Source organism: Diplodia corticola (genome assembly GCF_001883845.1).
Source record: "Diplodia corticola strain CBS 112549 chromosome Unknown scaffold1, whole genome shotgun sequence".
Classification (NCBI taxonomy): Eukaryota; Fungi; Ascomycota; class Dothideomycetes; order Botryosphaeriales; family Botryosphaeriaceae; genus Diplodia; species Diplodia corticola.
Window position 1 is genome coordinate 1,886,005 of NW_017971480.1, and position 26,887 is coordinate 1,912,891.

At 55.5% G+C, this 26,887-nt stretch overlaps 8 protein-coding genes across 8 annotated transcripts; 2 read left to right on the plus strand and 6 right to left on the minus strand.

Annotated features, from left to right (window-relative positions):
- Positions 1–100: 100 nt before the first annotated feature.
- Positions 101–592, minus strand: BKCO1_1000598 (uncharacterized protein; the record flags this gene model as incomplete). The annotated part of the gene is made up of 1 exon (XM_020270012.1): positions 101–592. The coding sequence occupies one exon, from the start codon at positions 590–592 to the stop codon at positions 101–103; it is 492 nt and encodes a 163-aa protein (XP_020135296.1).
- Positions 593–1,679: 1,087 nt separating this feature from the next.
- On the plus strand, positions 1,680–3,890 carry BKCO1_1000599 (heterokaryon incompatibility protein; the record flags this gene model as incomplete). The annotated part of the gene is made up of 1 exon (XM_020270013.1): positions 1,680–3,890. The coding sequence occupies one exon, from the start codon at positions 1,680–1,682 to the stop codon at positions 3,888–3,890; it is 2,211 nt and encodes a 736-aa protein (XP_020135297.1).
- Positions 3,891–4,436: 546 nt separating this feature from the next.
- On the plus strand, positions 4,437–5,924 carry BKCO1_1000600 (uncharacterized protein; the record flags this gene model as incomplete). Its single annotated transcript, XM_020270016.1, has 1 exon — positions 4,437–5,924. One exon carries the CDS (start codon positions 4,437–4,439, stop codon positions 5,922–5,924), a length of 1,488 nt encoding a protein of 495 aa, XP_020135458.1.
- A 554-nt stretch (positions 5,925–6,478) lies between these two features.
- Positions 6,479–7,335, minus strand: BKCO1_1000601 (pectate lyase; the record flags this gene model as incomplete). The annotated part of the gene is made up of 3 exons (XM_020270017.1): positions 6,479–6,580; positions 6,637–6,942; positions 7,003–7,335. The coding sequence occupies 3 exons, from the start codon at positions 7,333–7,335 to the stop codon at positions 6,479–6,481; spliced, it is 741 nt and encodes a 246-aa protein (XP_020135459.1).
- A 2,593-nt stretch (positions 7,336–9,928) lies between these two features.
- BKCO1_1000602 (calpain family cysteine protease protein) lies at positions 9,929–12,699 on the minus strand (the record flags this gene model as incomplete). Its single annotated transcript, XM_020270018.1, has 4 exons — positions 9,929–10,867; positions 10,928–11,243; positions 11,301–12,347; positions 12,410–12,699. The coding sequence occupies 4 exons, from the start codon at positions 12,697–12,699 to the stop codon at positions 9,929–9,931; spliced, it is 2,592 nt and encodes an 863-aa protein (XP_020135460.1).
- Positions 12,700–15,397: 2,698 nt separating this feature from the next.
- Positions 15,398–17,152, minus strand: BKCO1_1000603 (uncharacterized protein; the record flags this gene model as incomplete). The annotated part of the gene is made up of 1 exon (XM_020270019.1): positions 15,398–17,152. One exon carries the CDS (start codon positions 17,150–17,152, stop codon positions 15,398–15,400), a length of 1,755 nt encoding a protein of 584 aa, XP_020135461.1.
- A 3,073-nt stretch (positions 17,153–20,225) lies between these two features.
- On the minus strand, positions 20,226–23,912 carry BKCO1_1000604 (cu2+-exporting atpase; the record flags this gene model as incomplete). Its single annotated transcript, XM_020270020.1, has 2 exons — positions 20,226–23,293; positions 23,360–23,912. The coding sequence occupies 2 exons, from the start codon at positions 23,910–23,912 to the stop codon at positions 20,226–20,228; spliced, it is 3,621 nt and encodes a 1,206-aa protein (XP_020135462.1).
- A 797-nt stretch (positions 23,913–24,709) lies between these two features.
- On the minus strand, positions 24,710–26,427 carry BKCO1_1000605 (uncharacterized protein; the record flags this gene model as incomplete). The annotated part of the gene is made up of 3 exons (XM_020270021.1): positions 24,710–25,190; positions 25,248–26,290; positions 26,344–26,427. 3 exons carry the CDS (start codon positions 26,425–26,427, stop codon positions 24,710–24,712), a joined length of 1,608 nt encoding a protein of 535 aa, XP_020135463.1.
- Between the last annotated feature and the right edge of the window lie 460 nt (positions 26,428–26,887).

Genomic DNA, 26,887 nt, shown 5'->3' on the forward strand with positions numbered 1-26,887 from the left:
GGGGTGTATTGAGTGTATAGTACTCCAAGTCATTCCACACTCGGTCGTGAAGTATGTATGTACATGCAACCCACACAGCTATACCATCACCGCCATTCTCTCACACCCCCTTCTCCTCCACCAACCCCCCAAAATTCCTCCTCAACACCTCCAAATGATTCGCCTCCGCCAACGTAAACATCATCCTCGCCCCGGGCGCCCCCTCCCTCACGCAATTCACCACCCCCTCAAACAACTCACTCGTATCCGCCACCCCCCTCATCCCCCACCCGAAAATCACTCCATCCCAGCTTTTCTTCTTTCCTCCCCCTCCGCCTCCCCCCTCCGCGACATCGTTTTCCCCTCCCCCCGGCCCCTCCCGCAGCCTCTCGCCCACCACCTCAACCGCCCGCGCCGTCCCGTCGTCGGGGTTCACGAGCAGCGTCTCCGTGTGCAGGTCGCGCACGTCGGCGAGGGCGGCGATGCGGCGCTGCACCGTGGCGCGGAGCGTGGCCGGGTCGATGAGGGCGGAGCGGTGCGCGGCGGTCCAGGAGAAGTCGAGGCCGAGGATGAGGACGGAGATTTTGGGCGGTTGAGTGGTGGTGGTGGACATGATGGGTGGAGAGGGCTGGAGCGGGTGGGGTGGGGCGGGGCTGGGAGGGGGAGGGGGAGGAGTCCGTGGTTGGTTGATGTTGGTTGGTTTGTTGGTTGGGACGTGGTTTCAGAGTTGGGCCGGCGTTCGGCTTCTTTTTGGTTTTCTGGGGGTTTTTTTTTGGGTGGAGTCGTTCGTGTGTGCCTTGGATGGGCGTTTTCGTAGATTCTGCTGATGCGTCTTTTTTTTTTCTCTAAGCAAGCGCGGACTGGGGCTTTTATAGGCGCTGGCGTACCCGTTTGCGGATGTGTGAAATTGTCGGGATCGGATCGGATGCTGCGTCGGCACCCCGCTCTCGATGTCGGGGTTTTTGGACGTCTCTTTTGGATCCAAGGGATTGTGTCGGCAACGTCACCACAAGGTACTTTATCACGGTATTCTATATTTGTGGGAATGCTGCTACTGAGATACAGAGCTATGTGACCACCGGGAAGGCAAAAGGACTACGGGGGTTTCCGCGTCCGACAGCTAGAGCGAAGTTGCTTTTGACGAAAAACCGCGATACTGATTTATTATATATACCACTAAAATGTGTATAAACCTCTAGTGTCAACCTATTATATCCTTAAAGCAATTCCAGATTCCGTTCATAATGGTTTTAAGCACTAGCAATCCTCTGCAAGAGGGGCTGTACAACAGTATCGTTTCTGCCCCCACGATTGGCCTGAATCGACCAATGGGCTTGTTGGATGCTCTCGCAGGATTCGTGTGAGGCTGCATCCAACATGCATCAGAAATTGAAAATCGCTCCTGAGTAGGAATAGCCCCCGGTTACATCGGCTACATAAAGTGGGTAGAATCAAGGAGGATAAAGACCGAGCATTTCCCACCTCGAAGGGTCAGCAACTCACGAACCCCAGCTCTGCACCTATCGTTTCGCCATGGGCCTGTCACGGTTTACTTAGGAAGAAACAGGAATCCCACCATTTCTGTCCCCACGTCCACGAAAAGTCACTCTCTCGTGGAGCCAGAAGCCACTCCGTTTCATCTCGACACAGCACCGGGGAATCTGAACGAAGGTCCAGACCAGTCTATAGCCGATGCCAAGATGGGAGGATGCGCCATTTGCGAAAAGATCAACTCTGTCATTGAGCAGAAAAAACTGAAAGGCCATGTCTCCGCGGACCTTGGCCTTATCGATGAGGTTTTGGTCTCGAAATGCCGCCAACATGTACCGCTATTGGACTGGCTGTCGAAAATTTTGGATTTCCACGGATCGCGTGGTATGCTAGAAATCCGCCGAGATTACTTCTCATCATCATTCAACTTCTCCAACAAACCCGCCAACGAATCACACTACTTTTGGCACACCAGTCCCTACTTTGATGTAGTACGGAGTCAAGAAAACCAGGCCTTCGGATTCGGAATCCGGCTTGACCCGTCCTGGGTCAATACCGACAGGCTTCTGCGGTGGTACAATAATTGCATTATTGACCATGAAGAGAAGAAATGTTCGAGTCCTGATTTCTTACGCCAGCTTCCAGCGCCTGAGCCACAGCTGTTCATCGACACCCTTGACAGGTGCCTGACTCGAGCTCCCAAGGGTTCGTCGTACATGGCTCTGAGCTATGTATGGGGCAGGGTCAAGACGGTCAAAGTAACGAAAGACAACCTGGACCTGCTGATGGAGCCGGGAGCCCTGGACCAACTTTTGGCGAGACGCGAAATCCCAAAGACAATCCGACATGCCATCTACCTGGCCCAACTATTGCAACAGCGATACCTTTGGGTTGACAACCTTTGCATGGTCCAAGACGACTTTGACATGATGAACCACCAGTTGGATCGCATGGCATCCATCTTTGCCAATGCCGATGCTGTCATCGTGGCGATTGATGGCCCGAATGCTGATTATGGACTTCGAGGCTTGAAAGATGCCCCGGACCAAGAACCACGCCACGTCAGGCAATTGACACTCCCTTTTGGTGAAAAGACGCTACTCAAGCGGCATGAGATCGGGGAGCACAACCACTCCTCGCACCAGAAACCGTACTTCACGCGTGGTTGGACGTTTCAAGAGCACCAGTTTGCCCGGAGGCGCATCTGTTTTGAGGAAGACAGCTTTTGGTTCCAGTGCTGCTGTGCAACAAATTACGAGGACCACGAGCATACAGAGCAACCCGATTTCACACGAGATTGGACGTTTGATGTCGGATATCCCGCTCTCAACATATATTCCGACATGATCAAAGACTTCAACCAGAGACAGCTCAGCTTCCCACAAGACTGCTTGTCCGCAGTTGCTGGCATGATTTCATGCTATACCAAGGCTTTCAAGGGAGGCTTCCTGTGCGGCTTGCCAGAGATGTTTTTCGATGCCGCACTACTTTGGCAGCCTGGAGGCGACCTGGATCGAAGAGTACCCATTGCAACTAGCACTGCCTCACCTGCCTCGGAACCCTGTCTTCCCACATGGTCTTGGGCCGGCTGGCGTGGTCCGATTGACTTCGACGACTGGGCGACTGGAAACGACTGGGTGGCTGCATGCCGCGGGATGATCCTCACGACAGAATGCCAAGCATTCCGGATAACTGACTGGTATACTGGTACCGACCCTGACGGTGCTGACAAACGACGAATCGAGGATGAGTGGTGTACTTGGAGAGAGCGCTACAAGCACGAAAGCAGCAAATTGCCAGAAGGCTGGAAGAAGCAGTTGCGGGACCCAGAAGAGGGATTGACGGTGGAGAGACCTCCTGATGGTCACGGCAAGAATCTCTATACGCATGATTCTTGCAGTGCCAGATTCTGGTATCCCATCCCGCTTTTCGATCCCAGCACCCAACCAAAACCGAAACCAAACACTCGCTACCTCTTTGGTTCCGTACAAACGGCGCAGCTCTATACGCAAGGTGCCGTATCCACTCCCGAGGTCCCTGAGAAGGTCTGGATGAGTACCAAGCGAAACTCGCCGCGCGTATCCCTGTGCAACTCCCGGAACGAATGGGCGGGCGTACTACGGCTACATAGTCGCGACTACTTGGCAAAAGCTGGGATTGATCCTGCTGAGTCCAAACATGCACTGCAGCTGATTGCGCTATCTCGAGGATCCATACCGAACGGGCTCGATTATGGCAACTCCTACATAGAAGAGTACCTTACGGAGCAAAGACCAAGGCAAGAAAAGATGTACGAATACTACAATGTCATGTGGATCACTTGGGAGGCAGGTGTTGCCCGTCGGGAAGCAGTTGGACGAGTGCACAAAGATATGTGGGAATCTTTGGAGCCGTCGGTGATTGATGTTGTAATTGGATGATGGTAAATGGAGGAGTAGCGTAGCACACCTCGTGAAGAGTTCTTCAGCTCTCAATTTTCTTTCCCAAATTTATTTTGCCAATCTTGTTGCAATTGAGATGCGGGATTTTTTCGTTTCCTCCCTCGGTCCAATCCAAAGCAAGACGGTCGCCTGCCCTGTTGGCAGTAAGCAGCCACAATGTAGTGCAACATAAGCTTTGTATTACGGCATAACTCGGCAAGGGGGGCCTGCTCTCGCCCAAGAATATGAAAAAGCGCTTAGTCTGACTTTGCCCTCCAGCATCATCCGACCTTGACTTCCACAATGATTTTCCGACCTCGCTATCAGCCTGTAAGCAGGCAGAGCCAGCCGTGGCACCCGGGGTACTTCCACTCGCTCCCGTGGTCCGGAGTCATTTCCGTCTCTGTCGCCTGCATCTGCATGTGTGCCATGGCAGTCATCGTCGTTTCATCTAACGATGTGGACATAGATGCTTGGCCGTTGCGACGTTACCCGGTCCAACCGGCCGTGCTTCTCTCCATACTCTCGGCAACGACCAACGCATCAATGCGGTACGCACTCTCGGAAGCGACAACGCTGTCTTGGTGGAAGCGTGCCCTCGACGGTACAACTCTGAGCGAACTGCACAACTACTGGGCCTTTGGTGCGAGCTTGTCAAACTCGGTATTCGCTGGGAGAAAGTTCAATCTCATAGCGTTGGCGAGTATATTGACATCCGTCGTGGTAGTCGATGGCCCGCTGATCCAGCGCTCATCTTCTGTAACCACGACGCAAGCTTCACGTAATACCACTCTGTCCGTACAGCTCGAACCTGGCCCCCTGCCGATAGGCTTCTCTGGGTTTACCTCGACGCACGCCACCACCATCAACTTCTACACCAATCGTTTCTCCCAAATCGTCAAGGATTACACGGCGAGGTCGGACATCAGGCTAAACTATAGTGGGTGCATGGGAGTCTGCGATACAACTGTGGAAGCGCCGGGATTCGACGTCAACTGTATCAGAGGTAGTCGCCCCTACAACTACAGCCCTTACGACGAGGATGGAAGCGGAGCTCTCAAGCAAGATGCGCTTGCGGCAAAGCATTATGCTGGGTCGACCGACGTTTACTTCGCGGGTTACTACAGGGGCGCCATGAACGTCAGCGCCGAATACAAAACGGATTCGAAAAACTGCACCGGCGACTTCACCACGGTCAACTGCACTCTGCAAACCGCAACGGTCAAATACCCCATCACACTCCGCAACGGCCTAGTGTCCCTCAGCCCGGCGGGCAAAAATGACACTACGCAGATGCAGTACTTGGACGCGGAGTTCCCAGGCCTGGGCCAGTGGCCGTCCACCATCGGTGGCATCGCCGACGCAGCCGCACGCATCTTCAACAGCAACATCACCATCCAGGACATGGGGCCCGGATACGCCGTATCCAGCACGGGGCGCATGGCCAACACCTACGGCAACCTGCAGTTGTCCGGCGTTACCAGCTATGTCCAATGCGATAACCTGAGCTGGTCGGACCCGACGCCCGACGTCATCAGCGCGCTGCGCGAGCTGATATTCCGCTCCGCCATCGCGGCGTCGAACGCGTCCACGGTGCAGGCCACGGATGCCGTGGATTCGTACCAACGCACCGTCTACGTCTCGCATTACCGCTACCTCGCCGCCGCGCTGTGCTTCATCGTTGCAAACGCCCTGGCTGTCCTTCCGCTCTTCATCGGATGGTGGGCACTGGGACGCAGCGCGACAATGAGCCCGTTGGAGCTGGCAAAGGCCTTCCAGAGCCCGTTGACGTCTGACTCCACCCACAACGACATCGACGGCCTCTTGGGTAGCGTGGGCGCTATGGAAGTGCGGTACGGAAAGATTCCTCAAAAGAATGGCGATTGTGTGGAGACAGTTGCGGAGAACGAGCGCGGCGCTTTGGGGCATGAGATGCGGATTTTGACGAACACGGCTGACGGTGATCGACCGAGACTGGGGATTGGACGGCTGCGGGAGACGGAGAAACCGGTTGGTGGAGTCGTATACAGGTAGAGTACTGTTGGACCTCATCATCATGCAGATATCAAATATCCCTCGTTGAGGAAGATTTTCATCATCAGACCCACAAGGGTCTCATTCAGGAACGTATCATCATGATCAGGACCCTTTTCATCACTTTCTTCGCGCATATATAAACCTCCTGTAGTAGCAGTGTTCAATAGACCATCCAGCTATCAGCTTCACTTCCTACACCCGGCTGTGATCACACCGACCAACAAGTACCTTGATCTGTTAGCTCGACGATGGCACTTCGCAGTATTTCATACACAGTCTTCATGATCTTGCAGTTCTGTGTTGGTCGGTAATACCATTCAGGTTTCTTAGAAATTGGAAAGGTCCTGGCGGGCAATTTAGTCACTTGCGGCTGAGTCACTTGTGCTGGGTTCGGGAACGTTTGGTGCAATGAGTAATTGTTATCGGAGGTATGTACAAGCATCCAGCTTTATAGACACAGTGAAGTATGGAATGGTGAAAAAAGAGCCGTGACTTCGCAGCCAGCCAATTGGTAGCTACCATGCGAAGACTCGTAACAAGTCCACGAGAATCTAGCAAGCAGGGACATCGGTGTACTTGCAGGCATCGCTGGGACCCTCGCTGACCATAGAAGGCTCGTCGCCAGTGTTGTTGCCCTCGTACTCGGCGCAGAACTGGAGGACAAAATGTCAGTCATGTTCAAAGTACAGTTCTTTTGCAGCTGACTTACGGTGTCGACCGAGGTGGCGCAGGTATCGGAGATGGTAGCCGTATCGCCGAGGTTGGAGTTGATGCCAGCGAGCTGGCTGCCCGAGTAGGCCTTGACGTTCTGGATGACGACGTGGCGCTCGCCCTGCTCGTCGCAGTTTCCGCAAGAGCGGTACAGCTTGCCGAAGTCGGAAACCTGGAAGCCGTCGATGGTCACGGTGCCGACGCCGTTGTGCTGGACCACCTTGTCCTTGGCGCCCTGCGCGCCACCGCCGCTGACCTTCGCGTCGCCGTTGCCCTTGATGGACAGGGCATCCTCGCACACAGCCTTGGGTTTCATCGTTAGCTACGGTTGGACAGAGCAACTTCGGATGCGGTGAATGCTTACCTCCCACCAGACGTTCTCGACGGTGCAGGCGCCCAGGCAGTAGACACCCTCGATCTGGTCGGCGCCGATGATGGCGTTGCTGAGGGTGGCGCCGTCCTCGAGAACGAAGACGGCGTCGGACTCACCGCCCTCACCCTCGGAGCAAGAGACACCACGGCCGTAGGTCTTCAGGCCACCGTCGAAGGAACCGGTGATGTACTGGGGCTCGCTGAGCGTCTCAGTGCCGGCAGAGGAGGGGATGGAGATGGCGTTCTGGCGGCGAGTGAAGCCCAGGGAGCGGGCGTTGACGAGCGCCATGGTGGCGGCGAGGGAGATGGTGGTGGAGTACTTCATTTTGGCAGGTGATGCGTATGATTGAATGAGCGATGTTGGAAAGAGTGGATTGGAATGTGCTGGATGCTGTGACTGGTGACTTGAGGAAGACCGGCTTGCTGAGAAGTTGATCGGGGTGGCTCACTGCCTGTCTTTATACATGGTTAGTGACTGAACCGGAAAATCTCCCTCTCTCCTTGAGGGATATGATGTGTGCCTTGATCAGCCTGAGCCGCTTTGACCAATCTGTTTGGGAATGAAAAAGGCCAATCGGGCTGGAGGAACAACCATGCTGCCTGTTTGGGGGATGGCTTGGCGGGTGGAGACATGTCCCCAAGAGATTCAGATAGATTTTGGGTAACTAGGCGAGGGGCTTCCTCATTAGGAACTGGGTGGCAGTGCTATGCGCCAGTTGCTCTCCCGTACATGGCTGGATTCCCCGCAAAGCTCTTGACTTCTGGAATCTTCAACCCTCTCAACACCTTTGTTTAGCCGTGTATATGCTCTGCTTTGCTCAAAGTCTCTAGGCTCAAAAGCAGCTGGAGACAGCTCATCCTGCCGGTAATTGTTCGGTTCCTGGGCAGTCGTTTGCATATTCCGGGGTTCCGATGGCTCTGGGCGGTATGCCTTGCGCTGCTCTCAGGAGACTGTGGTACTGTTTCTCCGCCACTTAGCACCTGAGTCGCGGCGGCTCGAAACAAATCGAGGCAATTGTTGAGGCGATCGCAGGGTGCAAGTGTTAGTGCAAAGGCATGGCGAGACGAGCCAAGGTCTCGTCCCGGCCCGGTTGCACACTTGGCGGCGGGCCTGCAAGCAGACGTAGCGCCAGTATAGCCGAAGCCGTGTCATTCTGCATCCAGGGAGAAAGCATGGAACATGTTGTTCGGTGCTACGGATTTCGGGTCGAAGAAGGCCTGAGATGAAGTCGGGAAGTTGTTGCTAGAAACTTTCATGTTGTTGCAGGCTGTTTCGAGGCTAGACTTGGCAGCAGGCTGGTTTTGTAGCTGGCAACCATTCTGAAACGCCTTCTCCATGAAACTGCGCCATTGCAGCGGCATGGCGCAAGCAGCGACGCCGCTGACGGGTTGTGGCGCGTGGAGTTGGTTCCGCCAGCGCCGAGTCGTGTCGAGGATGCCAGGCGCTGTATAACGGTGTGCCTGATACCTATCTGGGCATGATCCGCGCTCGTTCGGATGGCGGCCTCGCGAGATCCGCTCCCTATTGTCGGCAACGATAGACGCGCAGTGGTATTTTGATCAGCATGCACTGACTCGTTTTCGGCTTCGCGGTTGCGCGCCCGCCCTTCTGCCACATCTCTGAAACCTCCACTTCGTGTACACTGTGCCATCACATCCTACAGAGCCGGCGCCTGCTATCATACGAGCTCTAAATTAATGTGTTGGTAATCATCCATCTATCGCCGGCGGGACATGGCGGGAGAGAGAAAGCTCGCCCAAGAACTTGTCAGAAGTCCTGCCATTCACTAAATCGCTATGGTCAGTCATCCGCCCTCACAAGAACTGGACCGTGGTGTTCCGATAGCACTGACCTGAGCATCAATACTCATACAAACTACTGATGCGCGCTCATCCGGCGGTGAGACGCCTCCAGATCTCCAATGCACAGCGTCAGCGTGTGGGGTGGTGGGGTCCGGTTGAGATTGGCAACATGATTGTTTTGTGGACCCCAGAACACCGACCACATACTCATAAGACAACATCTAGTTGCTGTGCTGACACTGACACATTCGAACCCCATTAATCGTCGACTTTTGCAAGATTTGGAAAGAATACTGCCGAAGACAAGTGAGGCTGCTTTCGCTGTGATGCATGAACGAAAGATTCGCGGAGAGGAGACACTATCTTTCGATTCTGGTGTTTCCCTCGCCAAAGCTTTCTCACAATGACTCTCGACTTGATGAACAAGCAAGCCAAGAGGGGCAAAGCTGCACGCCACGAGCGCCCCCGAGAAGCGCCGCAACGGCGCCCGCCGATCGGCTTCGAGCGCGTGACTCACGGGTACAACACGAGTAATAACAACACCTCTTATGGATAGAGCTCGGAATAAACCGTACTTCAGATCGCCATGTACCTCGACGCGCGTGGAGGAGTATTCCAATTCCTGTGGTGACGTGGAGGCCTGAACCACATGGTCAGAATACTGACCTTCCCGGCGAGGAAACGCTTCACCCCAACCCAGAGAGATTGAATCAGCCAAAGTCATCAACCTGTTCTATCTCCAAAGCGATCTGCAATGCAATTCTACTTGCACTCATGCATTCCCTTTTCGCATTCCGGTCGGGCTCAAGATACCACAAACATTCTCATAGGACGAAGCGACCCGCAGCATCTCTTGCTCGGCCATGGAGAATTGGAAATCTTTTGTGGATGATAGTTCTGCATCCGCTTGATCCACTCCATTGCTACTTCACTCACACATTTCAGCTGATTACAAGGCTTGCGCGAATCCGGTCATCATTACGAGCACGATTATACCTGTTCTGACGAAGAAAATAGTCAATAGCCCTCGCTTTCCTTCCATAAATGATGCCGCAACATCCATCAATTTTCCCAATCAGTGGAGGCTTTCTGGGAGATAGAGAAACACAACTCCATCACATAGTGCCCCCCGTAGCTTCACCGCCCACATTCAACACGGCTCCTTCTTCAGCCGACCCTGGGGCCTCGAGCCTGATAGTCATCTCCGAATCCTTCGTGTACACGCGGAGACCAATCACGCAGACAGCATTCCACGGGTTGCCCTCTTCATCGTCAGGTTCCTTTGCTTCTTTTTCAGGCTTGGGCTCCGGTGGTTTCTCTTCCTCTTCTTCAGGCTTCGGCACTGGTGGGAATGGTGTCGCTCCTTGAGGTCCAGAGGCAGTCTTCTCAGGGCCTTTCGCAGACTCGGTTGCACTCTCAGCCGTCTTGGTATCTGTTGGCTTCTCGCTCTTGGCTTCCGAGGGCTTCTCGTCGCTTTCAACCTTTGTGGGTTCTTCGGTAGCCGTAGTAGCCTGTTCCCCTTTGACTGCCTCTGGTGACGCCTCTGCTTTGATCGTCTCCGCTGGTGGCTCCTGTTCAGTTTCACCCTCCAACTTTTTCTCTGACCCTGCCTCGGCAGCCTCTGCTGGGGGCTTTTGTTGAGCAACATCGCTGGTCTTCGTTTCCGAATCAGTCTTGAAAGCCTCTTGTTCCTGCTTCGCCTTGGCTCCAGCGGCAGAAACGGGTACAGTCTGTGGCGGGGTAGCCTTCAGGTGGGCAAAGTCGTAGTTCAAACCGATCTGTCTCAGCTTTTGCGGCTTCTTGTCGGCCATCTTCTGAACAATCTTCTCCACGGGCTTTCGCCCATCGTTCTTCGTGGCAATGATCTTGGGGAAGACTTCATACTTGCCTGGGTCAAGTTCGACTTCGGCGCTGACGCTCCGCTGCCAGTGGCCGGCGCTGGAAGGTCGGACTCGAGCGATGTGATCGCCGACCGCGGAACCTGCCTCTTGGAGGACGAAGTGAAGTTCGAAGTCATACTGTCCTTCGAGACCCTTGAAGTAGCGATCGTCCAGCTGGAGTACCGCACCCAAAGTCAGAGACCGTCAGCCAGGATCGGGGGGAAGCAGACTTGCCTTGGAGAGAACAAACACAAACAAACCAGCTTCCTTCACCTCGACCACGAACTTGGTGTTGATGTAGCCGGTGATCCAGGAGACATTTATCGTCGTCCACTGCTGCGCCACCCTCCAGCCCTCCCCGAAAACGCGGGTCCGGTCAAGTACATCAAAACGACTCAGCATGTCGTCAAAGGTCATCCAGAAGATGCCGTCATCGCCGAACTTGTGGTCGAGCTTGTTCAGCCAGTACGCATTCCACTCCTTTGATCCGTCACTCCACGGACCGTTCCACTCTCCCTCTCCAAGCCAGTTCCTCTTCCCCCAGGGATTCCTAATCGAGACTTCAGCTGACTTTCAAATGGCAGCGTAGGCTGAGTGGATTACGCACCTGATTTTGACGAGCTTGACCGACTTCCCGTCCTCACCTTCCGCCTCCACCGCCTTCAGCACCGAATACGCATGCTGATACGCCAGCCCGCTCCTCGCATCCGAGTCGCCCCCCGCCGACTCGGGCGTGCCCGTCCCAAAGATAAACTCCTTCTCCACATTCAACAGCTCCCCCCACAGCGTCTTCTTACTCAACACCTTATTCGTATCAATCGCCGTCGTCACCCCGCCCGTCATGTCCTCGACGCCCTCCCCCGTAAAGCCGGCCTCGATCGCCGCGAAATCCCCATGCGCCTTCGCGTACGCCTTCTCCAGCAGCGGCAGCCACGTCTCGTTTGCGTCGGCGCACTTGGCAAACGCCAGCGCCTCGCTGCCCGTCTGGTGCTGCTGCTTGTAGCGCCGCGCCTCGCGGCCCGTCGGGTCGTACACGCGCGCCCCGTACCGGTCGTAGTCGTACTTCGCGAGGTACAGGTTGTCGTCGACGACGACGGGCATCCACGCCCCGTCGCGGTGGAACACGAAGCCGTAGACGCCGCATTCTTCGTCGCGTGCGACGCAGACGCGCTCCATGAGCGATGGCGATGGCGATGGTGATGTTGATGATGACGATGGCTGGCGCGCGCTGCAGAGCGTCGCCACCGCTGCGACCCACCAGCAGTCGCCCGTGCTGCCCTGCTGGACGTCGGAGACGCCGAAGTCGTCGATGGTGAAGGACGGCTCGTCGTAGATCCAGTCGACGCGGTGGACGGAGCCGGGCTCGGTGTCGGCGGAGCTGGGTTGGTTTTGGAGGACGGAGAGGAGGCTGGAGACGGAGACTGTTTGGAAGGAGGGGAAGAGGTCGGGGACGGAGGCGATGGTGCTGAGGGCGCTGCGGAGGTCGCTGCTGGTGACTTTGGGGCTGGGGATGGGAAGAGAGTCGTCGTCCGAGTCGGAGTCGTCGTCCGAGTCGGAGTCGTCGTCCGAGTCAACGAGGCCGTTGAGGCAGTTGTTGGTGCCGAGGTCGGATTCGATGTCGAAGTCTGGGTCGGACCATTTTTCGTTGGTGCGTCTGTGGGTGTTGTTAGAGAGTTCTGGGCGTCTGATTGGTGTTGGAAGGGGGGTATTTCATACCTGCATTCACGGACGATGCATTTGACCTTGCGTTCACAGGCTTCCTTCGCAGCCTCGTAGCTTGCGGTTGCGCTGACGTTTCCGGTCAGGGTTTTGGGAAAGGTCTGTGGCAACAGGTTGGCATAGAGGCTGGGTGGGAAGATGCGAGTGATTTTCCCTGGAGTCTTGGTGATGAACTTGTCCCAGTGCTCGTCGAGAGCATTCTGAGGAGGATAAGCCGACTGCTTCTGCTTGGGGGGAGCGGGTCCAGAGGCCGCGTCGCCGCCGGGACCGGTCTGGTAGTACTCCATGATGACAATGAGAGTCAATGATGTTTGTCGCAGTCACAATAGTCCACAGAGGGGGAGGCAGGTCTGTTTTTATAGACGCCGCTGTGCGTGTTACTGCCGGGTAGTCGTGGTTTTGGCCCCAAGGTGGGGTTACATTAGTTTGTCAGCTTAGCTGCACCTGGCGCGTAAGCTCCTCCAAACGATAGGCGGCTGCAGTGAACTAGCTTGCTGTTTCCGGTCAAATGCATCGGCGGGATTCCGAGTCCTCGTTGGTCCATAACTCGTTTTCTCTTTATTGCTCGATATCAGCTGTTAAACCGCATTGCTGCCTATGCGCTGAATCGTAGTATCAAGCCACATTATGCACGGCCCCGCTTTCGGTCGTGACGATCGACTGCTTATGTGCAGTTCAGCCTCGCTGAGAGCTCCAATCAATCGCATACAACGTGATGCAGCGTTTTGGGGCTAATGCATCTGCCCTCTATTCCGCGGGACCAATGAAACGTTCGAAATTTACTGGACGATTTCCAGCTCTCCTGAGCTCTTGGCAACCCGCTCCAATAGAGCTCCAAGCCGAGCACCCGTCTATACGCTCACATGCTTTTTGTTCTCGTGGCGTCCACGAAGCAGCTGAAGCGCCTTGACAAAAGCCGTTGACAAAAAGACCCCGCTTTCCCAGCCTCGTCCAAAACTTCTTTCCCCCACCTCATGCGCTCCAGTTTTGGAAGATGGCGCAGATTCCGTTCACTCCGTGAGACGAAAGACATTCTTATGACCTACTGGTTCAGCATCAACTCTGCATGAACAACCCAGTAGGAACTCAAGCCCGACCCCCAAGACGATTACACTTTCACATGTTCTGCATCATTTCACTTCATCACAGATCCATATGCGGCTCATCCTGGATCATCATGTGTTGGAGATGACAAAAAATCAGACCACGAGTCTGTGCAGCTGATATCTTGGCGAAGCGTTGGTTGTGGAGTTGCTGTGGCCGTCGATCCAGACGTGGAATTTGCCGTGTATCGCGAGTGATGAGTGACGCATGTAACTTTCACTTGTGTACGACTCTCCAGTAAGGCCGGCTTACCCTCGATCAGCGGAATGCCGCCATCTCTGACGATATCAGCAACTTTGTCTTCCGGTGGGTTGGCAAGTTTGTGGCCGGAACACTCTTCGGTATGCCGGATCTTGTAGGCTGCAGCAGTCGTCTTTGATGTTCTATGCAACACATTGCGCCTCCGACCAAGGCTGCAAGCCTCGTGGGTGATATCTCCATAACTCCCCTCGCGCGATGGACGAGTAACAGTAGACGACGCAACAATTGTGAGCACGGCAAACTTCATAATCTGATTGATGCACCCCCTAGGCTGGCGCATACGGATGATGAGTAGACGAGCAGGAGCAGGAATGCCTTCGTTCTGTCTCTTTCTTCCCAATATTGAAGAGCGAAAGGAATTTCGTACTGGAATCAGTGGGATGCTTAAGCCAAGGTGAAGCCAGAACCCAACGTCGAACGTTTCCAAAACATATTTGATCCAAAGTCTTATCGAAAAGAAGACTGCGGCGCTGGGCGGATCATCTCTTTTTATTCGGTGCAGCGTGCTACCCGTGCAGCTTCCATCAGTTGCGCGGGGATATTTTTCAAAACTTCGGGGCCCATGGACGGTATGCGTGGGCGTTTGACGCTCTCTTAAAAAATGCCGCCCAGCGCTGTAGTATGAACGACGCTCTCATCTCCTCTGCTACCATCTCTCCGGATTGGAACGCTCTTGTCCACACGCTCTCTGGTGAAAACATCGATCAGACTGAGAAGAGCCAAGCCTGCGCCAGCGCTGCCAGTTGTCGACACGGGCGATCTAGGTTCAAGGCTCCATCTTCCACAAAGCAAACTCTTTCTAGAAATGTAGCAAGTCTTGCGATTTTACTCAAAGCTGGTCAGGTACAGCACCACGATTGGCGGTACATTGAGGTTGGGGTCAGGCAAGTGGTCCATCGGATGGAATGAAAATGTGCGTGGTATTCCGCATAGTGTGGGGAAGGGACTTAGGTGGTGAAGCAATGAAGATACGAGCCAAATCTGTTTGAGAAGATAAAACATTAGGCCGGCAAGAGTCCGCACGGGGGCCGAGGTGTTGAGCCACCTGAAGATGGTGATGATGACTTCGTAGATGGATGTCTATGTCGTGGAGGTCAGCAACAAAAGTCAGGTCCTGAAGCCGAGACAGGGTGGGTTTCTGCCGAGGCTGGGGGTGCAAGACTGAAACGCTGAGGCTGAGTGGGAGTATCACGTGCAGGATGATATGAGTCGAGAATGGGGCTGGTTGAAATGGGGTGCATCAAACAAAACAGTGACTTTAGTTTAGAGGCCACTACTGACTATAAGAATTTAATAATTATCTAAAATAATTGGCGTGATAAGACAGTCTATTGTGTTTACATTAAGCTATAGATATATTATTCCGGTAGTTTGTTTAATCCCTGTCTATGTCTAGGCTAGTGACTCTTTAAGATAGGTATGTCCCATTTTTTTTATAATTAATATACTTATATGAAACTTATGGGAAGCTGTATACGATTAAGGCTTTTATACTAATCTATGGTCCTATGTATGTACACCTGTAGATAAGCGCCCAAAATGAGTAAATAAATCGTGACATGATAGGCTCCGGGATAAACAGAAGAAAAAAGAAAAAAACACCTCCCGAGCCATCCGCGCTCATACAATAAAGTAGGTTCCCCTCAAGTCAGTTCCGTGCTCATCGAACATGAGCTCTTTTACCTCGGTGTGCCCCTTCAGGAAAAGATTCCACGGCTTGCAGCTCAATTCAAAAACAAGACCACTTCGATTGACTGGCTTCAGCGTTCCAACGTTCTCAAGGAACAGGTCTTCTCCATATGGGAGACCTCGAGTAGATTTTCGTCTCTCTGATTGTGCTGATAATTTCCCACTTTTCTCAGAGTTGCTCCTGTAAAGTACAGTTTGCAAGAGACTACAGCGTTTCTTCTGGCTGAAGGCGGGATCCATTAAGCACCTTCCATAGTTAGGGTTGAGAGATGAGCCGGTGAGTGGAGAAACCAGGCAGCTGTCACTCATGACAGCAAAACACGCCGTAGAAGGGCTCTCCTTGACCATGGATATCCAGTTGTTGCTTTCATTCATATTCTTTGATTTTATATCGAGGCAAACGGCTGTTGGAGCCTCAACGTAAGGGTAAAAGGCTTGGAGAACATCCGTCTGATCGACACCCGTTTGCTCCAACTCTGCAACTGCGTCAACAACCAGCTCGCGAACTTTTGACTTGGACTCGGATGCTTCGGAACTGTCGCCGGGCGCTACGTCAATGAGCGTGTCCTCCTTGAAAGACACTCCAGCCCTGCTCAAGGCTCCGGCCAGATTCCAGCATTCTGCAATGCATGCTATCTGCCCAATGAAGTGAGTGCAGAAATGTGGAAGGGATAGTTGGTCTCCCGCTCCACTGCTGGCGATTTTCTTTCCCGCGTGCGCTATGGTTAAAGCATCCCAAAGAGTGACGCGTCTCGCATTGATGGAACAGCGGCTGATCTCCAGTCCAACATTAGCCTTCAGTAGTGGTATGATCTTCCCTTTCATTCCGCTAAGGATAGTGAGCAATCTTTCTTTGAGTGACTTTGCCGGCCTGCGCTTCCACCCTTTTGCACCGCCGATGGTAAACTTGTAGCCTGTTGCAGCGTTGACGGCGTACGAGTCTGGCTCATACGTCGAGCCGTATGTCCCTGGTACCCTCATCTGGCGCCTGCTACATAGGAATGAGTGACTCATCGGGCATTTTTCGTTGTCTTTGAAATGTGGAAGCACATTCGTAGGAATTGATGGTTCGCTCCTTGTCTCAGTCTGAATCTGCTCTGAAACATGTTCTCCGGCCCCGATGAGCATTTTTCTGGAGCCGATGCGGTAGTCGGCTGATGCGGTTCTCGGCGAGCATTGCGATCCCCTCATTCTTGCACGAATTTCGAGTGTCGATAAGGGTTCCCAGTGACACCTCAACTCGTCTTCTGATCGGTATGTACTCGTATCGTCGGGATGAGGCCGGATGACACCACCTTCCGTATACATTTCTTGGAACCCAGGGGGATGCTCAGATTCTGAACATGCCCACAAAGGACCCCAAAGGTCAGAGAATGTTTTCATGTCAATAGAAACATGATAGGCACCTCTCTCGAGTTGATTCGGACCGAAGACCCATGCGGCTCCTCCCACGTACTCTTGCAAGCAAGCTAGATCCCTCTTGTGAAGGCATATGAATGCTGAAACACGGATGACTTCAAGCTCCTCCGTGGAACCGAAGATCATCTCATCGAAATTCGACGTGTGAGATCCGGTAAAGGATAACATTCCGAGACGGACAACCGAGAAAAAGATTCCGCAGGTGTCTAGCAGGAGGTTCCAGTGATCTTGGACGGAGGGGCGAATGTGTTGGTTCCCTACTTGCATTCAGCTTCTTTTCATTTCGCTACTACTCAACTCGAGCCAAACCTAAAGCTGGATACGGGTGAACTCACAGTGGGGAGTCAGGATCTTCAAATGGAATAGGATCGATCGCAGTCTCAAACGGAGTTTCTCACCAAGCCCGTTATCCTGATGGGTTTCGTAATTGTTGCATAGAGTCCTTGCATCAACGATGTCTTTTTTGGAAACTGAAACCCCCAAAATGACTCCTCCACGGGAGGTGTCGGAAACGAGAAGCGGGAATGACCCTGAGCAAAGCCCCTCTCGCTCCAAGATGTTGAATGCATGTAGGAGGGACTCGAGGCCACTAATGATCTGTTGCCAACCGTCGAAAGTATGAGACAGCAAGCGTTCGGCAGTAGTTTGCATTCTGATGTTTTCTCTCAGCATCAAACACTCCGCAAGCTCGTCGATCAATTGGTTGTGGTTGTGTGTAGTATCGACCGAAGCTATGAAAGCTTCAAGAAGAGTATCATCGTTGGTATCCGGTAACTTTAGATCCAGCGGAGGAAGTGCTGTATCTTCCTCATCAAAGCCGTCAGATGAGTCGGACGAAGGACCGAGCCTTCTAGACAAGTGGTCTTGCAGCGTGACTGGCGCATGACGTGCACCTAGCCGTCCTGTTTCGGATATCCGCGTTGCATCGGTCGAGCAACACGAGCACAGCTGGTGATCGCAATTAATACAGCTGGGATAAAGAGATAGGTACCACGGTCCATCTCCACATCGACAACAGAAAACGGTATCATCTAACATTATGATCGAGGAAGTGCTCTTGGTTTGACCGTGCGTCAAGTATGGGTGAGAGATGAATGAAGATCTCACAGAATCTACGGAGACGCACCAATATATCAAGCAAGGTAACCGTAAGGCTCAAGGCATTTTGGCCAATGAATTTCCGGTAGGCCATCAGACGATGAGTTATTTTATTGAAAAGTGCGCCCTATCGCGAGATTCTCACCTGCATCATGACACAGCCAAGGCAGAAAGGAAACCGGAAATGGGTTGAAATGAGTCCAATTAAAATCGCGTATCAGTTTTTCCGGTCGGGAGCTGGTACTTTCTTTCCTTTTTGTTGATTTAGGGGCCGTATGCCACTGTAACTCGTTGCGCAAACACGTCTCACTTTTCATTTCTGTTTATCCAAAATCCTACTGTTCGATTTGGCTCTTACTCAAGTAAGTAGCTTCTATATTGTTATTTTTGAGTACTGAACACCATGAAGGCTGTGTCAGTAACGGTACTTGGCTGCACTGCACTGCGCCATCCGCTTTTTATTAGGCTGAAGACCAGTTGAGCCTTGCGCTTGGAAAATGCCAGCTTGCGATCGCATACCCCTCTTCTCTCTTTCTCGTGTGTTGCCTAGAACCCTGCAAGGCGGAATTTCCTGCACTGTTCGACCAATGACTAGGACCACAGCCTCTGCCGATTTTCATAGCCGCTTCACGCACATATTTCAATGCTTACTTGCATGACGCCACACAAGTCCATCACGATCTTGACTTTCTTTGATAACATTTTCTTCTGGTGTCGGGCTGCCGACGAGTTTGCGGGCAATAGCTACAGCATGCGTCAGCATTCCCGTGCGTTACTCCTACATCGAGTGCGTACATTTCATAGCTCAACAAAGTAGCCAAAGCCTTGCAAGTATGACGCAAAAGTGCCAACACGTAGTGCTGTGCTTGGTGGCGGGCCATTTGACGAACCAGGCCGCATATTACAGGTCCCCTGCTGCTGGCTATGCCCAATGATCATGCGGAGGCACATACGCGTCCCGGATCGTATCTTGGAGGAAGAAAGAGGACTCCACTAGGCATCCTTGTCAGAGCGCCGTGAATCTTGTTCTATTTCAGAACCTCTCTATGCTTTTCCCCAAATGGTACCTCAGCTGAAAGAGATACATTTGCGTGGGTCTTGAGCAATATTTCATTCAGCCTTGTTTTCCAACATTCACCAAGGGTCCAATCCATATTCTCCCAGCCTTCTGAGCCCGTTTGTGAATCGAATGAACTCCTTCTCCCATAGTCTAACCTCAGCCGATGCGAAATGCACATCTGCCATGGAATCGGACGAAGTTAGCTCCAGCATGGCTGATTTGCACTCCACCCCGGTGGCCAGTGGGCCCGCAACAGTGCATAATTCATATGTTGCAGAGAACGCAGAAATTGCGACCAGACTTCATGAGAACCATAGACGACGACAGGCGTACGGGTCCGGGCCGGACGGCTGGAAGATCACTGCCTCGGACGCATCCAGGGTGGGTTTTTCTCCGACCGACATCTCCTATGCGACTGGCGCCGGTGTGGTAGTTGTGGTGGTGCTGCTGGCCCAGGTCGGTGTTCAGGACGTATGGAAGCCCCGGGCGAGCTGTTGGTACGCGTGGCTACGAGGAGTGATGGCATCGGCGAGAGATGTAGGCCCAGCAGCGAGGATGATGAGGCGTGGCTGTTTCCCGTCAACTTGGGCGTTGTGTCGGATGATTGGGATGGAAGGATGACGTTTTCGAGTGATGTGAATTCGGGTGAATCTGTTTGAAGACAACGAGCTTTGGATGCCGATCACGCGTGCACCGAAGAACTTCTCGGAAGGACGATGGGGGACAGTCTCCGTAGGAAGTTCATTCAATCAACTGCACAATGATATCCGGTAGCTGTACACTCGTCCCAACTGATGTTCCGAAAGTAATGACCACGTATCCAAGTTGACCATGGCTCCAACAGTCGGTCGATCTACAGCGCTGTGGTACCCTCTTTGTGCACGGCTTGGAAAGTGTTGCAAATTGGTACCTACGTTGAGAGCAACACCCCTACAGGATGGCTCGTCCAGTACACATAAATATCTTCCACTAGCCTAGCCACTCCAAACAACCCCCTTAGCACAAAGCGCAGAAAACCCAACGTTGGCAAAACCCACCATTTGATGTTGAATCAAATCTCTCCCAGATCTCAGTCCATCATTTCCACGAGCAAATCTCGACTCAAACCTCATCCACCTTCCCCCTCCCCCATCCCCAACCAAACCAACACCACACCCATCTCATTCGTTCCCCCCACCCCCGCTACTCCCACCCCCCAACCCACCTCAACCCCACCGCCACAAGCACGACCGGCACCACGCTGACCACCTCGCCCAGCCCCGCATACTCGGGCGGGATCCGCACGCCGCCGGGGAACGCGCCGGCGGCGAGCAAGACGGCAAAAACGTTGTACACGCCGCTCCACGCGAAGTTGAGGACGATGCGGGAAAAGGTGGCGCGCGAGATGGCCAGGAGCGTCGGCACGCCGCGCAGCGACCCGCCCGTGAGGACCGCGTCGGCGGCGGCGGCGGCGACGTCGGTGCCGGTGCCGGTGCCGTCGGTGCCGCCGCCACCGACGTGGATGCCGATGGAGGCGGAGGCGAGGGCGGGGCTGTCGTTGGTGCCGTCGCCGACGAAGGCGACGACGGTGTCGGCGTTGTGGGCGGAGATGCTCTGCACGTAGGCTTGCTTGTCGGATGGGCTGGCGCGGGCGCGGACGTTGGATGGGGGGATGGCGAGCGCGTTTGCGACGGTGTGGACGGGGCCGTCGTCGTCGCCGCTGACGAGGGAGATGGCGATGTTGAGGGCGCGGAGGCGGGCGAGCACGGGGGAGGCGTCTGGGCGGAGGGTATCGGTGAGGGCGAAGACGGCGGTGAGGCGGGCGTTGGTGGTGAAGACGAAGGTGGTGGAGGGGGAGCCGGGGGCGAGGAGGGGGGAGACGGAGGGGTGGGATTCCACGTCGAGCCAGCGGGTGTTGCCGGCGCGGAGGGTGAGGGGGGCGGTGGTGGGGTTGCTGGCGGAGCTGGCGGGGATGGTGGCTTCGACGCCCTTGCCTGGGAGGGACTGGATGTCGTTGACGGTGGCGGCGGTGATGCCTTTTGATTCTAGGTGTGCGGCGACGGCAACGGAGACAGGGTGCTTGCTGCCGCGGACGAGGCCGAGGAGGAGGGCGAGGGCAGGATCGGAAGGTCCGTCTGGGTAGACTTCGCTCGTTACGCTGAGTTTGCCTTGTGTCAGTGTGCCCGTCTTGTCGAAGACTATGTGAGACGTCTTCCTCGCAATCTCCAGTGTCTCTGCGTTCTTGACCACGACGCCCTTCTCGGCCGCGATGCCGCTAGCCATGACGACAACCATAGGCACAGCCAAGCCAATGGCGCAGGGGCACGATACGATGAGCGTCGCGATGGCGTATGTGATAGCTTGGACAGCAGCCTCGGAGCCTCCCATTCCCCGTTTCCCCACGCCCACGGCAACCCACGCGATGAAAGTGACAATCGTAATAGCCACGATGACGGGAACAAACCATCCAGCCACCTTGTCAGCGAGGTCCTGGATCTTGGGTTTGGACATCTTCGCCTCATCCACCATGGCCGCGATCTTCGCAACTGTGTTCGAGCCGGGCAGGCGGCTCACCCGGACTAGCAGAGCGCCAGACCCGTTGACCGAGCCTCCGATGACAGCCGCTCCGACTTCTTTGGCAACCGGCCGAGACTCGCCGGTGATCATCGACTCGTCAACTTCCGAACAGCCAGAGATGATGGTGCCGTCGGTGGGGATGCGCGTCTCCGGGACGACCTTGAACACATCGCCGAATTGGAGCAGGCGGGCGTCGATCTCTTCCTCGTGGACCTGGCCATCCTTTGATGAGAGAAGGGCTGTGGCAGGCTGGAGGGACAGCACGGAAACGCTCTCGACAGCCTTCTGACGAGCGAGGGCGCCGAGGAAGCGACCGACCATGATAAGCGTGACGAGGAGGGTACTGGTCTCGAAGAACTCTCCGGTCGAGAGGGGGGATCCAACTACGAGGTATGCGAAAGCTACGATGGAGAAGACGTAGGCGGCGGTCGTGCTGAGGACGATCAGGAGGTCCATTTCGATGACACGAGAGAAGATGAGGCTACGAAGAGCGCTGGAATAGAAAGGACCAGCGATGAAGACCTGGATGATGGTGGCAAGAGCCAGAGAGGCGCTACCGTACGCAATCTCATGCTCTGGAAGCGGAGCCCAGGCCATGATCAAAACCGGGATCGTGAGCAGAGCCGAAATCAGGGTCTGCAGACCGACAATCCATACATGTTTGCGGCCCGAGGCAATGGACGGAGGTGGGCGTAGCGGTGCCAGCTTTAGGGGAGCGCTGAAAGAGTGGTTCACCAGATCGCGAGCTCCGAGCACCTTGGGATCATACTTCAGCGAGACAACGTCCTTGTCCACGACAGATGCACTCGCGACTCCGTCAGGCATGTCTCGAGTGACGAAGGCCTTGGCGTTGCCGCCGGTGAGAACCTCGATAGTCTCAAGCTCTTTGTCGTCATTGGCAACCTTGTCAAAGTTGAAACCAGTTTCTTTTTCAAGCCGAGCTTTGATTTGATCGGGTGAGAGGAGCCTTCCGTCCAGATCAAATTCAGCCCGCGAGAGAAGCAGGCTGGTCTGGGGCCGTGACACGCCCGGGATGACGGTCAAAGACCGCATCAACTTCGTTTCGCATCCAGTGCAGGTCATTCCATGTACGGTAAAGACGACATGCTCGTTCTCAACGTCTCCTCGTTCGACGTCAACTCGGTCAATGTTCACATTGATGACCGAACCAGGCTTTTTTCCACAACAAGCATCCTGGCACGAAGCAGCGCTTTTGATGCTGGGAGGCTTTTTTCCACAACAAGCGTCCTGGCACGAGGCAATGCTTTCGATGCCGGGAGGTTTGACTCCACAACAACTATCCTGACAAGGCGATGAATCATCCTTGACACTGGGAGGCTTCGCGTCACAGCACGCATCCCGGCAAGAGCCGTTCTTCGCGCGGACGCTGCCACTCGCTCTGGCCGGCTTCGAAGACCCAGAGCAGCAACTAGAAGCCTCCTTCTTCTGCCTCGCCATCGAAGACGTCCTGGAAGATGGACGCGCAGCACGCCTGCGCCTCAGGGTGGCAGTCTGGTTGCAACAGGACTCGATGTTGCGCGCAAGCAGGGCGCGGCAGATGCAGCCGAGAGCCTCCAAGGAAGCGCGGTACTGACTGCGCGTCTTCTTCCTGTGGTACTCGCATGCGGAGCTGCCGGCTTGCGAGCACTTCTCGTCGTCGCAGTCACGGAGGGCGAGCTCGTCCAGACAGCCATCTAGGGAATGGAATGTCAGCACGTGATTTCACAGGACCGGGGTGGGGGCAACGTGAATTGTCGCACCATCGCAGCATTGAGCTTTCTTGCCGTTCTTAGCGGGGCTCGTGCCGCCGCAGCAGGCAGAACGAGAACAAGTGGGCTTCTCGTCCATCTTCTCGCTCTCATCGACAACGGGTGACGGCGCCGCTGCCGACGCGCCGGAGCAGCAGCCGCGCTGGCAAGCATCCTCGGCGGCGGACGGCGGAACGGGAGCGGGAGCGGGAGCAGCACAGCACGCGTCGGCACACCCATCGTCGGCCCCCTTCGGAGCAGCAGCGTCTTCTTCGTCGCAGCCCGCTTCGGGCTCTCGGCGCGCAGCAGGCGCCTCGACGTCGTCGGCACAGGTAGCACTGGCGGTCTCGCAGCAGCCATCCGCGCAGCCGTTTTGCTCGTCGGCTTCAACGCTGCCCGCATCTTCCTTGGCGCAGCAGCCGTCCGCGCAGCCGTCCTCGTCGACGGGCGGGACCGCCCCGGCAGGCGAGGCGGCCGCTCCGAGGTCGACGGTGGCGGTGGTGCTCGAACAGCAATTGCCGCCGCAGGTTGCGGGCGGAGCGGGCGGGGGGTCCTCGGGCGGCATGTTGGAGGGAGAGCAACACGGACTCATTGGTCAGGAAATTGGCGTCGTAGGTTGAAGGGGAGGAGAGGTGTTGCAGGGGGGGAGAGAGAAGTGAGGTCTCGAAGAGGTGCGGGAGATAGATAAGGGTAATCGCACCCGAGATCGGGCGGGAGGGCGGGGTCGGTGGTGCCGACTCAGACAGACGGCGTTTCGGGGGGACTGGCTGACCGCTCACTTAACGGGTTGCTGTTATGATGATCGATGTGGGTGGATATGTGGCCTTGACTGACGCAGCGTTTTCGGGCTTTCCGATCGAGTCTGGTGATAGCTTGCTCGTTCGGCTTCGCTGGTCACTCGACTGGACTGCCGAGGCGCCGGGTACTTTCGCCGCGCACTCCTCGCGGGGTGGGTCTTTACAATGCACTCACTCCTGTGGGCTGAAGGGAGAAGGGAGAATCCAGATTTTACAACGTGCCCAAAGAACATTCAACCCAGCCTGTATGGCAAATGCCTCGTATACCCATGACACGCCCGCCAAGCGGACCGGACCGTTCTCTCGAGCCATCCAGCTCACGTGTGGCTATAGAGAAGCACCATGCAGCTACTGCATTTCACGACGCACTCAAGAATCGATCGGTCATTAGATAACACTTATTGCTTCGCTCAAACAAGTATCCAACGGCCACTGAACATTATGTATGTTCGCTAAATTACAATCAAGCGGTACTCAAGAAACAGACTCCCCAGAAAAGCCTTGTCCGAGAAGGAAAGTCGAGCGTAGGTATGCCATCTGCACAAAAGCTACAACGCAGACACACCTACAACAGCACCATTCCCACACCCGCCAACACGGCCATGACGCCATACACGCCCGCGCCCACCGCCACGCCCAAAACGCCGGGCACCTGGGCGCCGGGCGCCGCCGCACCCTGGCTCGAGGTGGCGGCGGCGCCGCCCGTGGGGCTGCTCGTCACCGACGCGGTGCCCGCGGTGCCGGCCTGGGCCATCAGCGAGCTGCACTGGCCCGTCGGCTCGACGGCGCTCTGCAGCGTGGCCGAGCCGGAGAAGGCGCACGCCGACTCGGACCCGTCCTGCAGCTGGTAGTACTGGTCGAGCACGAAGGCGAGCTTCTCGGTCGAGTTGCACATGCTGTAGGCGCCGTACACGCCCGTCGACGCGTTGGCGCCGATGCCGGCGCAGGCCTCGTCCGAGGAGCCGCACACGGTGCCGAAGAGGTCGCCGTACGACGCGACTTCGACGTCGGGGGAGACGATGCAGGAGAGGGAGTTGTACATGCATCTGCGGGGCGGGTGGGGTCAGCGGGGGGTGTCGGGGAAGGTGGTGAGGGCGGCTTACCTGCAGAGGTCGGTGTTGGGGCGGGGAGGGAGGGGGCTGGCGGTGGCGGCCCAGGCCGTGTTGACGGCGGGGCAGTCGCGCGCGCGCGTGTTGGTCGGCTCGTAGTCGTCGCGGTTCACGCCCGTGGCCGTGGCTTTGGCGATCTGGGACTTGTAGTTGTTGAAGTCGGCGAGAGTCGAGACCGAGTCGCCGTCGACGGACACGAGGCCGTATTCGTTGGCTTCCTGGTGGTACATGTACACGATGCCGCCCGACCACACGTCGTTCATGTCGTCGCCGTAGAGCACGGGGGTGTCGCCGAACTTGCGCGGCTTGACTTCGTTGCAGCCGTATTCGGCGAAGAAGACGGGGACGGGGTAGTCGGCGAACTTCTCCGTCTGCTTGTCGTAGCCGGATTTGGAGAAGGAGGAATCGCCGCACCAGGAGTAGATGTTGTAACCCCAGAAATCGACCGAGTCTTCGTTGGAGCCGCAGTTGAAAAAGTCCTCCATGGGCTCGCGGATGATGGCGTCGTCGTTGGTGGCGTAGCCAACGCCAATGGCACGGTAGCCCTGCTCCTTGATGTAGGCCTTGCTATCACGCACAGCGGCCTTGACGAACGCAGAGGCATCCGTGTTGTTTGCCCTGTGCGAGACTTCGTTTCCGGCAAAGAAGCCGAGCGTGTTGTTGTAGGGAGCGAGGGCGTCAATCACCGACGTGTACCTGTCATAGAGGTCGTCATCCCAGGTAGGGTCATCCGACTTGATGGACCGGCCGGGCGAAGAGAGATCGGCAACCACGTAGATGCCGGCATCCTGGAAGGCCGTCATGCATTCTTCGTGGTCGAGGTCGGGGTTGACGGCATAGACACGGACGGTGTTGGTGCGGAGCTGGATGAGATACTCGAGATCGCGCTTGCACGTGTCCGGGTCGGCCAACGGATCGATGTACCTGTCGTTGGGCGTGTCACTGGCGGAAGCGGCGTCGGCGTTGTATTCGGGCTGATAAGCAACGCCGCGCATGTAGAACTGGGTGCCATTGTTCGAGTAGAAGAATTTGGTGCCCTGCAATGTGTCAGCGGGATTCATCGGGCAGGTCGGGGCACTGGTTTGCATACCTTGATCTCGATGGGGGGCACGTCGGCAAGAGCGGAACCTGCGAAGAAGGCGCCGGCAAGAGCGGCAAGGCTGACGGACTTCATTTTGCCAAGAGCGAAGAGAAGTGGCGGAAGCGAAAGTAAACAGCAAGAATGTCGGTCGAAGAAGACGGGAGCGCTCTGTTTAAACGAAGGACTGGAGGTGAAATGATGCAGGAGGGGGGCTCAGGAGGTTGGACGAAGGGCGCAGCAGGTCTGGATGTTAAATAGGATTGGGTAGGCCAAGATGCAGGTGCCGGACTGCCCAGAGTTCACGTCCCGGGGCTACGCAATGGTAGGACTGCCACGGCTGCAAGAAGAGTGTCCGCTGGGGCGGCGTCCTTGGCAGCATGCTCGGCGGCGCTCATGTCGCGATACGGCCAATAGTGCGCGTCGTATTCAGCGCGCGGGCGCACCGAGTGTTGTGCGGAGCGTAGGGCGGACATTGTGCAAGAGACGTTGTCGGAAGCGCATCTGGGGTGTTTTTCCAGAGTCTGGCAGAGAGGTTGAGTGAGGTGCACCAGGG